General features: G+C 34.6%; 1 protein-coding gene and 1 long non-coding RNA gene across 3 annotated transcripts in view; one reads left to right on the top strand and one right to left on the bottom strand.

The window, feature by feature from the left end:
- Positions 1 to 15,476, top strand: part of LOC141375626 (uncharacterized) — a 460,251-nt gene that overhangs the window by 272,725 nt on the left and 172,050 nt on the right. The window lies entirely within an intron of this gene.
- The window catches only part of ajap1 (adherens junctions associated protein 1), an 85,399-nt gene continuing 79,051 nt past the window's right edge, over positions 9,129 to 15,476 (bottom strand). The window contains exons 5-6 of the mRNA XM_087264580.1: positions 12,933 to 13,055; positions 9,129 to 9,861 (exon numbers count right to left, since the gene is read on the bottom strand). Of these exons, the coding sequence (XP_087120706.1) occupies positions 12,983 to 13,055 (73 nt within the window). The 3' untranslated portion in view covers positions 9,129 to 9,861; positions 12,933 to 12,982. The remainder of the gene's footprint in view (positions 9,862 to 12,932; positions 13,056 to 15,476) is intronic.

Here is a 15,476-nt window from a genome sequence, read left to right as displayed (position 1 = left end):
TATCCGCTGTGTAAAAACTTGCTGGATAAGTTGGTGGTTTATTCCGCTGTGGCGACCCTAGATTAATAAAGGGGCATAAGCCGACAAGAAAATGAATGAATGAATTTCTGAATAAATAGCCTCATTTATTTATTTTTATGATTTACATATGCTATTAGAATACTTGTTAGCTTTTGTAAGTGATTTTATGTTTTAGAATAGAATATGTAATGCTCTCAATAATATTTATAAAGGAAACATAGGCTCTATATGTGCTGTTTACATACATTTCAATTAATATGAAAAATGATATTGAATTTTTGTAATGTGTGTGTATAAAACAATATCATTTGCAAAAGAAATTATGGGTTCTTCTCTAAGAAAGTTGTTACACTACCTCATTTAGATCATCATTATGGGCGTTTTACGTAATAACTAACATGGTTCAAGCGATGGATCTACGACAGAGAAACTACGGGTTTTGAGAAACACTGTTCACTACATCATTCTTTTCCCAAACGATGCATCGTACTATGATAGTTCAGCCATAAGTTGTCATTGTTTGGGAAACGCACCCCTGGCCTGTGGATCTTTAGTTCCACCATGCCGTGTACTTGCAGACTGGATCAGGAGAGTAAATGAGGTTACCATTGCTCTGAAGATTAGAACTTGTGATTATGTTTTACACTTTATAAATAAAATGTATAATGTGTAATGCTTCAGAGGTATCACAGAAATTTGAAGGACAGCTGAATGACATCAAAAATTTTACGTTTCTTTTATTATTAATCACCCGTTTCTTAATGGTCTGTACCTAAAAGTGAGGGGGACATATTCCCCTTCCCCCCACCCCCCCCACCCCCCCCCCCCCCCCCACCCATTTGCTATACCCTTGTGTTGCTTCTTTATATGAACAATAGCTATATTAGTGATCCCATCGGCTTTGTTTTCTGTGCACGACTCAAATGATCTTGAGATGTGAAAAGTGCAGTTCATTAAATAGTTTCAATAGGTTTGTTACGTTTCACTGTATGGGATATACAGTAGAATCAAGTTAAATCATTTCAAGTTGATTTGTTTCGATGAGCCAAACAGAATCGTATCAAACCTGAGCTTCACAGAATCTCTCGTCTGGCATTTTCATTGAACTGAAGCAACTTTTCACAGAGTCCCAGCTTATTGGGGTATCCATCAATATGGACACTCTTTTGGCACTCTGTCGTGTTGATTTCACGGCGCAATCCTTTACACAATTTCTCTCTGTCTCTCAGCCTCCTGTTGTTCCTCAGAGCATGATGGAGTGTTTTCATTTTTCATCTCCATCATCATCAGAGAAATGCTGCTCATTAGACCTAGTCCTTTGATAAATGGGAAGACAACGTCATATTTTGGGGGGGAAATCATACAGTGCTCCATCTGGTTAGACTCTTTGATGTCTTAGTGCTGGTTTAGGACTAGTCCTGACGGTTTAGCTGTTTGAAACAGATACAAAGACTTCTGAAAAACAATATTGTCGGCAGTCAATATGAAATGGGAAATAATAATCTTGCTCACAAAATGCAATTTTCACAAATAGCATCGGCTGCGTGGAACCTGCAAAGAATATTTTCACCAAACAATCAGCAGTAATATGCCAGCATACAATCATTTTCTCTCTCTTCTTTCTTTTTTGAATGACTTTTATTTTCAATATCATTTTCCCAGTCCAAATAACACCCCATAATCATTTTACAAACATTTGATGGTGTTTATAGAAAGACAGCCCATTTCATTTTTAACATCTTATTAATAGCAACTTGAGAGAGTACTAAATGTACAGATTCATTCTGATGACAGCTGCATTTACAGTGGCCAAAACACAGAGAGCTTTAGAACAAGAATCAAAATCAATGTCACCTGGAAATGTAACTTTACCAATACCTACAAAAAGAGAAATAGAGAGAGAGAGAGACTCAAAGACACAAAATAAAAGTACACAGCACTATTTCGACACAGAGACTGTTAGTCCATACAGCATCCGTGTATGTTTTCATGTGTGTGTGTATGTGTTTTCTTGTATATTGTGTTGTGTACTATATTCATAGATCTTATATAAAAGAAAAAAGAGGTACTCGTCGATATATTAGACACAAATATAAAAAAGTTAAGGTACACAAAGTACAAAGTTTTTATTTCTATGGCAACAACAGGACATGTGTCGGGTTGTTTTTTTCATATGGAATATGGAGCAATGTCATAAATTGTACCTGCAGCAAATCAAAAGAAAAAGACCATCTCAGATACTCCCTGACTAAGCCTCGGTAAAGAGTTTCCGCTTTCTATTAAGTTTAAATGTTCTTTTCTTACGGATCTCTGTCACACAAGGAGCAATTTGCCCTAATCTTTCCTGACAGCCCTGGGCTTTTGGGGGACACTTGGAGTATGTTCTGCACCATATAAAAGATGTTCGCGTCAAACATGACCCTGCAACTGTGCATTGCTTATTAAATGATAATAATAATAATAATAATAATAATAATAATAATGACAATAATAATATTAACAGACAAAACCAAAGCTGATGAAGATATGTGTCCGTAAACATTAGATTCTTGTCTTTAATAAAATAACATGTTCATAGATGCATGATGCCTGAGAATAGTATCACGTAGAAAAACATAAATAAATAAATAAATAAAACGCATGACAACCAAAATAAGCCTTTACAATGAGCAGTGTGTAATATACATGTCAACAATGCGAAGGGCTCTGATCTAAATGTCATTTTAAAAATAATAATAATAAATAGTATTGTATTGCACTGGATTCAGCAGGATTCATTCAAAGACTCTGTATGAATGAAAAAGCACATGTAGGTGTAACGCACGTATGAAAACATTGAATCTTTCGCTAAACTCGGCCACTTTGATTACTGTTGCTCACTCTGACAAGATGAAGTGGATATTTAGATACAAAAATACATAAATAAACAATAAACTTATATTGGAGGGATAATGTGATTTATGCCAGGGGTTCACAAACTTTTTAGCTCGTGACTGCCGGAATATCAATACCAGTGATACGCGACCCCCAATATCCTCTGAGGTGGTTATAAATATACAGTACAAACTTTAGATGCAAAAATGCACACACACCAAAAGACGCAAATCTATTCTTTGTCTGATTTGGAAAAAAGCCATTCGGAGACCATGTTTAGTCGTGGCCTGTATTTATCTTCAATATATGTATGAGTGCCATAAAGGTATCAGAATGTTCAACCTGATGCCATAAAATCAATCTTCTGCATCTGATGCTATTGCTGTTGTCTTTAATAGAATTTTCACAGGGGTCGCAATACAAAAGAAATAAAATAAAAACACTGATGGCTTTTTATTTGCATGTTGTTGTTCTTTATGTAACTATTAACTACTATTTCTGTCGTCTGAAGATTATGGATAAAATATAGTAAGTCTAAAAGTTTAATGAAATGAATTAGATTTTTGGAAAACACCAAGCGACTCTTACTTTGGAAACCACTGGTTTAAGCAATGGTATACACCGATGCACTTATAGTTGTGGAGAAATTATTTTAAAACACTTAAAAAAATTATCAGATTCTCTTTATAATTGACATTATAATTGTGTTTGAGTAGAACAATGTTGTTATTTTATTCTGTAAACTACAGATGACATTTTATCCAAGTTCAAAATAAAAGGTTTTTATTTAAAGCTGTTTTTCATAAATGTTTACATTCATTTTTATTGTTAGAAAATTTATATTTTCTGGAATAACACAGAATTTAACACATTGGTTATTCTCTAATATAGTCATTTTCTAGAAAAGACTTAATTAAAATATTGTTATTTCATATTTTGAAGAAATGCTATTAGACATTTACTGAAGAAATCATTTTTTTGTATAAACCCATACATATTAAAACCAGTAAATCAACAGCAAATGAGAATTTTAAAGTGGTGTCAATTTTTTTTTCTCCACAGCTGCAAATGTAGATGCAATATTTGTCTTGGAATAATATTCTCATCACCCAATGTGCTTTCCAATAAGCCAAAAAATTGTGCAGCCCCTGTTTAAAAAAAATCCTGAAGAAGTTTTAGCTATTAAAGGATTTAAATTAATGGCAGAATATTTTCATTGTTGTGTCAGCTAACACCTTCGTTATGTTGTATTTTGTAAGGGAAAAATATCTGCTGAAATCTTTTACAGATAAAGCCCATCCTGTATAGACCATTTTGAGGGATGTAAACAATAACAATGGCTCTAATGTCTTTCCTATTTTAGATTTTTAATTTTCATAGCTTACACATATAGATTAAAAGGGTCCACATATTGAATAAAAGTATTTGTATGACAGCTGTGTTAGCATTCATTTTGACTGGAGCGTCTCTTTTTGATGTTCTGAAATTGTTTGAAGACAAGCAGGAACTGTTCATGGACCAATGATATCGGCATATTGAAATGGTTGATTTGTATGACTACAATTGTTGATGCTCAGTCAATAAGGCATCTATGTATGTCCACAATAGCAAACAGTAAGAATTGGTTTAAGGCGGGGCTTCGCACACTCAATTAACCTTTAATCCAACTGATTTCTGTTGAGCTGCTTCAGAGCTCTATGTCAAGACTGAAGAACAAATCAACATTCAGTCAAACTGCAGACATGTTTATCAGACTCACAGCACAAATCTCCTCCTGTGCCGGCAGTCACACAGACCAGGCGTCTGTTGGCTGTTTTTTCTTTTTCCTCTTAATTGACGTTCAGTTTATTGAGCTGTCGACTGAGATGGTTTTGGAGCCGTTTTCATTCTCTGGGAAAAGGAGAATGACAAAACACCTGAAGTGTTTTTTTTTTATTTATTTATTTTTAACCAAAAATGAAAGAAAAGTGCAGCGTATGTTTGGACTCTGCCAGAGTTAATAAAATAAAAAAAAAGAGCAAAACAAAACTAGTGTTAAAATGTACTCGTCGATGTATCAGACGCAAATACAAAAATGTTAAGGTACACAAAGTACGTTTTTATTTGTACACTGAAATTAATGATGTTTCCAAATTGTTGCAAACAATTTATGTGTTGATTTTAAACAAACAAATTAAATGTAGTAATGCTAAACTTAATTTGCTTGTTTAACTTCAGCCCAAATTAATTGTTTACAACCACTTAACTTAATAAAGCCTTGTAAATCCATAGAATTTATTTCAGTGTATGGCAACAACAGGACGTGTCGGAATGTTTTTTTTTTTTTTTTCGTTTGGAATATGAAATGGTATATTTTTAAAAATGTTTTAACTATTAAATATTTTTTAACTATGGTAGCATCCTTTATTGTTTTGTCAACTAACATATTCGTTTTGTTGTATTTTGTAACTAAGGAAAAATATCTGCTGAAATCTATGACAGATAAAAGTTTTGGAGCCGTTTTCACACCATTTGTCAAGGAAAATGACAAGACACCTGAAGTGTTTTTAATTTAACCAAAAACGAAAGAAAAGTGCAGTGCATAAGTTTCAAAAAAGAGCTAAACATGAAGTCAACTAGTGCTAAAATGCAATACAAATGATTTTAAAGTTCCTTATTGTGTTGGCACTAAAAGCCTAGTGGTATTGTGTGCAGCATATAGCACTAATGTGCTCATGGCCACCCAAGCTCAATTCCTTGAGGTCTTTTGCAGATCCTTCCCTTCTCTCTGCTCCCAATGCTTTCCTGTCTAAAATCTCTACTGTCCTATCATAATAAAGGTGAAAATCCCCTAAAACAATAATAATAAAAATTGTTGGGAAAACTAGCTACAGCAGAAACAACAGTGTTTTTGAGGCTTGGGTACAATGTCTGTTAGTAACGTCTGCAGAGATTTATGCAATGTAAAGACAAAAACAACTAAAATAAACTTGCTCCAACTTAACTGCTGATCCTTTGAACAACAGAGCTTAAAAAGCACAGACGATAGAGTAGAGGTCAATATAGAGAAAACACATTTACACATGTGCATACAGAGCTTTAGTCTTTCAGTATATAATCTTCTAAATCTTTCTTGCTTGAAAGGCCAGTGCGGTACAAATGATCTGGAAAACTGGTCAATGATAGACCAGTTCTGGGGGAAAAAACATAACTTCATATGTATTGCTGTAAATAAAAACAGGAACCACAACTTTTTTCCTCCGTCACAGTGTTTGCCTTTTGCACAACATCTAACTGCAACCTTTAAACATCATTTTGGGGATCAAATAAAAGCTATCCTCCCCTTTGTTGTCTTTTTGTTTAGCTCTTTGGTGTAGTGATGCTCAGACACACACACATTCTCTCTCACACACGCATGCGGCAAACACACTAATCCAAAGTGTCATTTATTTCCACTGGCTTGATCAATAATTGAAACCGATTGGCAAGTTTCGTGCTGATGTACATTACTGCATTTCTGATTGCTATTAAAATGATTGGCACTATACGTTTCGGATTGTGCTGATGGAACGTTCGCTTTTCAGTCTGTTCAGCTCAAATAAATCAAACAGGGAAAAAACAATAAATAATGAACTATTAGCTTAGATGAAAAGGAAACAAGTAGCACACAAAGAAATGGACATTCATGGTTTAAAGGGATAGTTCACCAAAAAATATGATAGAAAAAAAGGGTATTTAGATTCTATCTGAGATTTGAGATGTGATTTTATTTTTAAAAATGAATGCTAAAATTTTTATTTTTGGCAATTCATAAAATGCGAACAGTCAACAGCTAACATCACTTTGAGAGTTAAAATTTAAATAAAACTAAATAAATAACCGTGGCTTCTTCTTGTGAAGCAAAATGATTGGTTTGTGCAAGAATGTGAACATTATTTACAACATTATTACCTTTAATTCACAACCTCTGCAAAGGGTCCTGATTAATTTTGTTTTGCCAGTTTTTTTGTTTGTTTTGTGACTCTCAAAGTGATTTGCATTACATATATGTATACTGTCAGGTCCATAAATATTTGGACATCAACACAATTCTAAAATGTTTGGCTCTATACACTAACAAACTGGATGTGAACTGAAGTGAACAAGATGTGCTTTACTGCTGACTGTCAGCTTTTATTTGAGGGTATTTGCATTTACATAAGGTGAATGGTGTAGGAATTACAACAGTTTGCGTATGTGCCTCCCACTTGTTAAAGATACAAAAGTAATTAGACAATAATAATAATAAGAAATCAAACTTTCACTTTTTAATACTTGATTGCAAATATTTTGCAGACAATTACAGCTTGATGGCTGGACTGCAAAGACATCACCAGACGTTGGGTTTTACATTTCTGGTGATGCTCTGCCAGCCCTCTACAGCAACTGTCTTCAGTTCCCGCTTGTTCTTGGGGCATTTTCTCTTCAGTTTTGTCTTCAGCAATTAAAATGCATACTCAATCGGATTCAGATCAGGTGATTGAATTTGCCACTACATAACATTCCACTTCTTTCCCATCAACAACTCTTTGGTTGATTTTGCAGTATGCTTTGGGACATTCTCCATCTGCACTGTGACGCACCGCTTAATGAGTTTCTGAAGTATTTGGCTTAATATGAACAAAAATATTGCCCGAAACACTTCAGAATTCCTCCTGCTGCTTTTGTCAGTAGTCACATCATCAATAAATACAAGAGAACCAGTTCCATTGACAGCCACACATGCTCATGGATCACCATTCTTCACTGCTTAGAATCATGAGCAGCTCCTTTCCTTCTCTATATACTCTTCTCTTCCCATCACTCTGGTACAAGTTGATCTTAATCCCATCTGTCCATAGGATGTTGTTCTGCACTTTGAACGCTTTTTTAGAACTCTAATCTTCCTGTTTTTAGAGCTCACCAATGCTTTACATTATGTGGTGAACCCTCTATATTCACTCTGGTGTAGTCTTCTCTTGATTGTTTACTCTGACACACATACACCTACCTTCTGGAGAATGTTCTTGATCTGGCCAACTGTTTTGAAGGGTGTTTTCATCTCCAGGAAAAGAATTCTTTGGTCATCCACCACAGTTGTTTCTGTGGAATTCAGGGTCTTTTGGTGTTGCTAAGCTCATTGGTGCATTCTTTCTTTTTAAGAATATTCTAAACCGTTTTGGTCATGCCTAATGTTTTTGCAATCTCTCTGATGAGTTTTTGTGTTTTCAGTCTAATGATGGCTTGCTTGACTGAGTGACAGCTCTTTGGATCTCATCCTGAGAGTTGATAGTAACAGATTCCAAATGCAAATAACACACTTGAAATGAACTCTGGACCTTTTCTCTGCTCAATGTAATTAAGCCAATATTGTCCAATTACTTTTGGACCCTTAACAAGTGAGAGGCACATATGGAAACAGTTGTAATTCCTACACAGTTCACCTGATTTGGATGTAAATTCCCTCAAATTAAACAGTCTGCAGTTGAAGCACACCTTACTCGTTTCATTTCAAATCCATTGTGTTGGTGTATAGAGGCAAACATGTTAGAATTGTGTCTATGTCCAAATATTTATAGACCTAACTGTATATATGAGCAAGGGCCATGGTTTCATTTAAAGCAAAAAATATATACCGATTAAAGTAATCCACCTATTGTATCTCGGTTGACCTGAGGGTAAGCAAATTAACAGCAAAAAATTTCTGGGTGAACTGTCTCTTTAAATATAGATGTAAACTCCGATGAAATCAACTTCGTACAAAATACTAGGCACAAAAAGAAAATATTTTGTTCTTTCAAAAGTCTGTATGCAATGCCGATAACTGTTATCTGGTGGTTTATTCAAATTAAGGAGGTTTATTAGCTATTTTATAATGTTTTAATAGATAATTGTGTTATTTCTGATTTATTTAAGTAATTCTGGTATCAAACAATCTCTCTGAGGGTCTGTGAGTCCGTAAACATGATTAACCCATACATGTAATTTCTCCTCGGTGATTAAAAATAATAGTAATTAAAAACGGGAAACTCGACAAGCGTCTGAAGCATGGCTTTGGCAAATCAAAGCTTTGTATGAGTACAGAATCTGGCTTCCACATGGTTTGGTAGCTTTAAAAAAAATAAAAAATACTAATGATAATTGAACCTCCGCTCACAGATTAACAGTCCCAAGAGTCCAGTTGAATTGGGTCTGTCTGACTCATAGTAACCTCGTTTGTATAAAAATAGAGACTATTCCTTTAAAACGGGGCCTAGTAACAATGTAGTGAAATTAAAACCTGGGTTTACTTTTCCTCGCTGGGATCTTCTCTGTTTTTTGTTTTTTTTTCCTTTCCTCTTTTTCTGCATCATCTAAATGAATAGTGCTCCATATAAATATTTTTGGACATTTGTAACACATTTCCTCAGCTATTTCAAAACATATTTCAAATACATATTCATACTTTTTGTACAAAAACGGATGACGGATTGATATTGGGAGACAGTCACTGAAATTACTCGATGTTGTGTCTGTAATTTTCCACAAAACTGAACGCGTCCCATCTATATATGTAGTGGCACATAATGGCATTATTGGCACAAAGTTCAGGAGAGTCTTTTCTCCACACAAGCAGACGTATCGTGTCAGAGATCGTTTCCGCTCCAGCACACCCACATGTGCAGTAATACACGTATAGAATATATCAGCTCTAGGTATAGTATCTCTAAAATGAGCACATGTCTATGGAAAATAATTTGGGAGTGGTATCCATAGCACTGCATCAGTCTAGAAAAATAAACATCTTCAGTCCACTTCTAGTGTGATCCCACATTTGTACAAAACTGCCTGTTCGTCTCGCTTCCCGTCGCTGTAATTGCTTGTCGTTGTTGTTCTTGTGGTTTTGCTTTGCTTTATTGTGTGTGTGCGTGTATGTGTGTGTTCTCTTTAAGTCTTTTGTGTTTGATTCACAGGTTTTCCAATGAGATCCTGAAAGCAGAGAAGATTCCATTTTAGTTGGGAAATCATAGATGGTGTAACTTAGTGTAAATCAATGTATAACTGGGTTTTTGTATCCAATTAATGTACATAAATAGCACGTTAAGTCTAGTTGAAAGTTTCAAAAAAATGTATTAACAGTTAAATAGCAAATACACACTGAAAAAAATTATTCGGAGATGACTCCTTGGATTTACTCAATTTTTTAACGTAAAGTGGTTGTAAACAATTTATCTGTGTTGAATTTAAACAAACAAATTAAGTTGAACATTAATAAACTTAATTTGTTTGTTTAAATTCAACACAAATAAATTGTTTGCATCAGTTCTGCATGCAACACTTTTTTCAGTGGATCTTTATTGTCATTCAATGGAACATATTTATCAATGAAACAAGATACAAATTCTGTAAATATAATATATTACAGTTATATTTCAAATGTCTTAAAGGGCACCTATGATGAAAATTATCTTTCGTAAGCTTGTTCGGACAGAACTGTGTGTCAGTATAGTGTGTCCACAGTCATATTGGAGTGATAGAAACACAAGTCTTTTTTTTTTCTTCTTCCAGGCATTAAAATAGAAGCCAAATCCCTCACATTTCGAGGCCCACCGCAACATGATGTTGGAGTGCGTTCTTTCTGCCCACCGAATTGATTGGCAGCCTCGTATTAACATCTCTCTAGTAACGTGTACAGTATAATCATATTCACAAGAAGGATTTGCACAAAGCAACTGGGATTAAAAAGATCTGTTCAGCTCGCTGTGATCAGCTGCACTTCAAGAATTACAAGTTTAAAATAATTTTAAATTGGTGCGTTTTTATAAAATACTGAAAAGATAGTAAAATTGCTGTGTAATTCATGACCACAGCCACATGTCAGTCCAATTATAAAAGAAGACACTTTGACCACTGTTTGAGGAAATCAGGTTTATTTGTTACATTATAACGGATGTCCATAAAGCAGTGTGTGTTAACATGTATCCTGTCACATTTTCTGTGCAAAAACAGTGCAAAGCTATGCGTGTGTCTATGTGTGTGCGCACATATAACAACATTGTGTGCGACTCATTGTTACAGAAAGGCTTGAATTAACTCTACAACAAATACATCAATTAACTACTAGGAAAGTTTTCACTCTTGTAAAGGAGATCTGCTTCGTTCTTGTCTGTCAATATACTGTTTATCTACATAAGACACAGCAGATGAAGACTACACCCATCAGAGCAATCTCTATTAGCTCTTACACATGCGTGGTAATTGTGAGTGGGGAGAACCAGCTTATTTGCATTAAATACATAGGCAACAAAAATAGCTCCAATGTCCTAACAGCTCAAATTCCCCAGATTTAAAAAGCTATAATAAATAATCTGAAGGGATTTTGAGCTGAAACTTTAAAGACACCTTCTGGAGACACAAAAGACTTCTCTTAAATCTTGAAAAAGGGGTAAAACAGGTGCTCTCTAAAACAAATGGGTAAAACCTACAATGCATTATTAAAATTGCAAGTTGAATATGTTATCATTAATATGTAATGGATGCATGAAATCTCTTATTTAAGTAAAAATAAATGCTGTAATTGTTGTACATAGACATAAAATTACTATACATATATATTTTCTTAATCCCCCCCCCCCAAAATTTTTACTTTAATCTATTTTACAAAATGTTTAAATATCAATATAATAGAATTCAGGGGGATAAGCCAAAAGTCCAATACCTAAACCTATTAAATATTTCAAGGACACCTATTTTACCCCTTTTTCAAGATCTTTCGTGTCTCCAGAGTGTGTCTGTAAACTTTCAGCTCAAAACACCCATCTGATTATTTACTATGCTGCCTGTGCGTTTAATGCTAGTTCTCCGCGTACAGCGTTCCCATGTGCCATGTACATGAAGAAAGCAGATCTCACGTAACAATTGTGATAAATACTACAGTAGAATTTTCCTAATGATTATTATTTGATGTATTTGTTGTAGAGTTGCAACAATGACTCACACACAATGTCATTACAAAGTTCACAGACACACAAACACACACATTGTGCGAGATTAACTTTGCACTGTTTTTGCATATAAATGTGACAGGTTACACGGTTATATTCACTGATGTATGGATATGCGTCATGTTAATGTACAAAATAAGCCTGATTTAACATTCACAAACCGAGATTAAAGCATGTTCTTTTTTAATTGTACTGACATGCGTCTGTGGTGTTGAAGAGGGTAAAATCAATGTAATTCATTAATATTTTTAAAAACGTTTTCAACTTGTAAAACTCATTCTTAATCACATTTGATGATGATTAATGATCACAGAGAGATTAACAGATCATTTAATCCCGGTTGTTTTGTGCTCGTCCTGTCTTGTTGATATGATTATATGCGTTACTATGGAGACATGCAAGTATGTGGCTGTCAATCAATTCGATGGGCAGGAAAACCGCACTTCCACGTCACATTGCAGAGGCCATCAAAATGTGAGGGATTTGGCTCCTATTTTAACAACAAAAAATAAAACAGAGATTTATTCTCTTTAAATAACCCCAATATGACTGTGGACACACTGTACCTACACACAGTTCTGTCCAAACAGTTTACAAAATATGGTTTCATCATAGGTGCCCTTTAAATAAAATAGAATAATAATTGTAAAAAGTAAATAAATTATATGTGCATTTGCAGGATTTGCTAACTACATTGATGTTACCAACAATATTACTTAATGTAATACTCTGCTACCAATTAATTCCTTAATATATATATATATATATATATATATATATATATATATATATATATTGATAGTTTTAATGCAATTGTATTACAATTAGCATTCTCACATCACACTCTACTTCAGCTGTCGGCGTGTTTCCTGTTTCAGCAAAATTTTTGCAAAGATTTGAGCCACAGGTCTGCAACTCATTTCCATTCTATGACTAGTGAAATACCCCCTTTGAACCCTGAAGAGCTGTGATTTTCCAGTAAGTACACAAGCGCTGGGAAAACATGCCAGAAATGCACCATGCAGACTTCAGAACCGTATGAAATATAATACATACCAGGGCACAAATTGAAGACGTGGGCTCAACCCAAAGGTAGTAAAAGGGCCTCAACAGGAGATCTCGAACCATTTCTCGGACACAAAGGCCACAGGGATTAGCTGCCTTTCAGTGGGCGACGGTCTGGAATAGACAGACAGATCAGCTCTTCAATCCTGCAGATATAAGCACTTCTATCCCACTCCCTCATTCAACACTCCTTTTTTATGTCTTATACCACAAACAGAAGCGCCCACAGTTACATTTTCTTCTAAGCCTCTCATCTTGGCTTTGTATTCTCAAGCATACAGTATTAAATGAAGCAGCACTGAAATTATTCATACAGTTTAAAGCTCAGTCTTTTGTATAGGCGAGGGTAACGGAAGGACAAAAAAAAAAAAAAAACACGACTACACAATTGTCACAACATACTTATCTGAAAAATAATGACTCTCTGGCAGATTAAACTGGTTATTTCCAAAATGCCCATTAAAAGCTAAATTATTCTGTTATTAGAGAGATTGTAGCAGAGAAAAATGTGGTAAATGCTGTACTTTAAGAATAGTGATATTGTATGTTTTCAAACAAAGACTTATTTAAAACGCTATGAATGGAACAGAATGCAGGAGGTTTGAGAAAACAGCTTTTTATAAGGCAGACTATTATTAATTTGACAAGCTGTCATAAATAGCTAAAAAAAAAAAGCTCATTAATAAAAAAACATGATGAAACTGCCAGAAATCTGCCTGCATATGAATGGCAACAACAGTAGTGCATTAAAGAGAATTTATATTGAGATGCAACATTTTTTAAAAGGTTTTATTCTGGAACTACCAGAATTCTATAACTACTAGAACAATGATCTTTCTGACTGTTCATATAGGACCAAATTAATGTTTGTTGCTGTATATTTACATTCAGGCGGCATGTACATTCAGATGGCTCAGTGGTTAGCACTGTAGACTTACACCAAGAAAGTACACGTTACTATAGAGTCCCTGCTGGGCCAGATGACATTTCTGTGTGGAGTTTGCATGTTTTCCCCGTGTTCACGTGGGTTTCCTCCAGGTGCTCTGCTCTAAAGACATGTGCTATAAGCAAGGTGTCCGTGGGGTTTTAAAATGTTTTAAATCTCAAAAATAGAATTTTAGGCCTTAAAAAGTCTTAAATTTACTGTATTATTGTGTTGTAGGTCTTAAATCTTTTTAAACATGTCTACATTTTCCTTTGTTCGTGTACAGATACCCAATCTGGCCATTAACACCCATGCAATAACCAACAATCCATCTCAATAAAACTCTGATCTTTTTATTTAAAAATTTAATTTTTAACTCTATTTACTATACTGGTTTCATTAATTTCCTTTTGATAATATTTGTTCCCCATGTATTACCTGCAGAGGACACTGACCTTGACAGATTGTTGCGCATACATTTAGTTCATTAAAGTTTTTCAAACTTTTTAAACATTTGTCCATTTTTTTATTAAGTTTATGTTGAAAAAAGTGAATGTTTACAAATAGAGCTTGCTTGTTTTGACACAATGTTTTACATATTTTGCTAAGGATTATTTAAATATTAAAAAGGTGTTATTATTAAATCTTCATTGAATTATGAAATGTATTAAATTATAATATTTATTTTGAGAGTGCAAATATAATATTTTCCAACTGGGCCATTTGAACAGCTCCTTAGTGTTTAGCCCTGTATGAGTCTAAAATTTGCAACCCAGGCTCATTCTGAAAATGTAGTGCTGCGACGTAAGTGAACTCTACGGGGCGGTGTAACACTGATCCTTTTCGCGCTCGCCGGCTGGCCGCTTACCTCCATGTAGAGGGCTTCAGTTAATTGGGTAAACAAAATTGGCCATAGAGTAATTGTGTTTGTGTATGGGAGAGTGTATGAGTGTTTCCCAGCACTGGGTTGCAGCTGGAAGGGCATCCACTGCGTAAAACATATGCAGGAATGGTGGTTCAATCTGCTGTGGCGACCCCTGATAAACAGGGGACTAAGCCGAAGGAAGATGAATGAATATTTACATTTAAAACTCCTATTAAGATTTTGGAATTATGCTTTGAATGTTTGTCACCATACCTTTTTTAAGTCATTACGCTAAAAATAATAATATAATATTATAGTCTATATTTGTGTACACGTTATTACATAAATTGTGTACCTCTCGTTGTCAGGGAAACGGAAAAGCAAACTTTTTTATTGTAGTTACATTTGAATGACATGTCTGAAGTAAAATTTTGCAATCAGAAAGTGATGTTTTGTTAGCAGATAGTTGCTAGGCAACAGAAGCACACATATTTAAAGGCCCAGGAAAAAGAAGCAGATGCTAAAATGTTTGTGGTCACTTTGACTGTTTCAAGCATTCAAAGGAGAAATACTCAACTCTTTTGTATTCTGTAATTTAATAACATACCTCTGACTGCCCTGGTAGTTCTGGTGTTTACATAGAAGTTTATAAGCCAGTTAGTGCCATGGAATAAAGGTAATGTGACCTTTTGTTCTAATTTTTTTCTTGCAGATGATGAGTTTTTTTTTTCATTCATCAATTTAT

The sequence above is a fragment of the Danio rerio genome, chromosome 8 (assembly GCF_052040795.2).
Source record: "Danio rerio strain M-AB ecotype USA chromosome 8, GRCz13ab, whole genome shotgun sequence".
NCBI lineage: Eukaryota > Metazoa > Chordata > Actinopteri > Cypriniformes > Danionidae > Danio > Danio rerio.
This window is presented reverse-complemented; position numbering and strand designations above follow the sequence as displayed.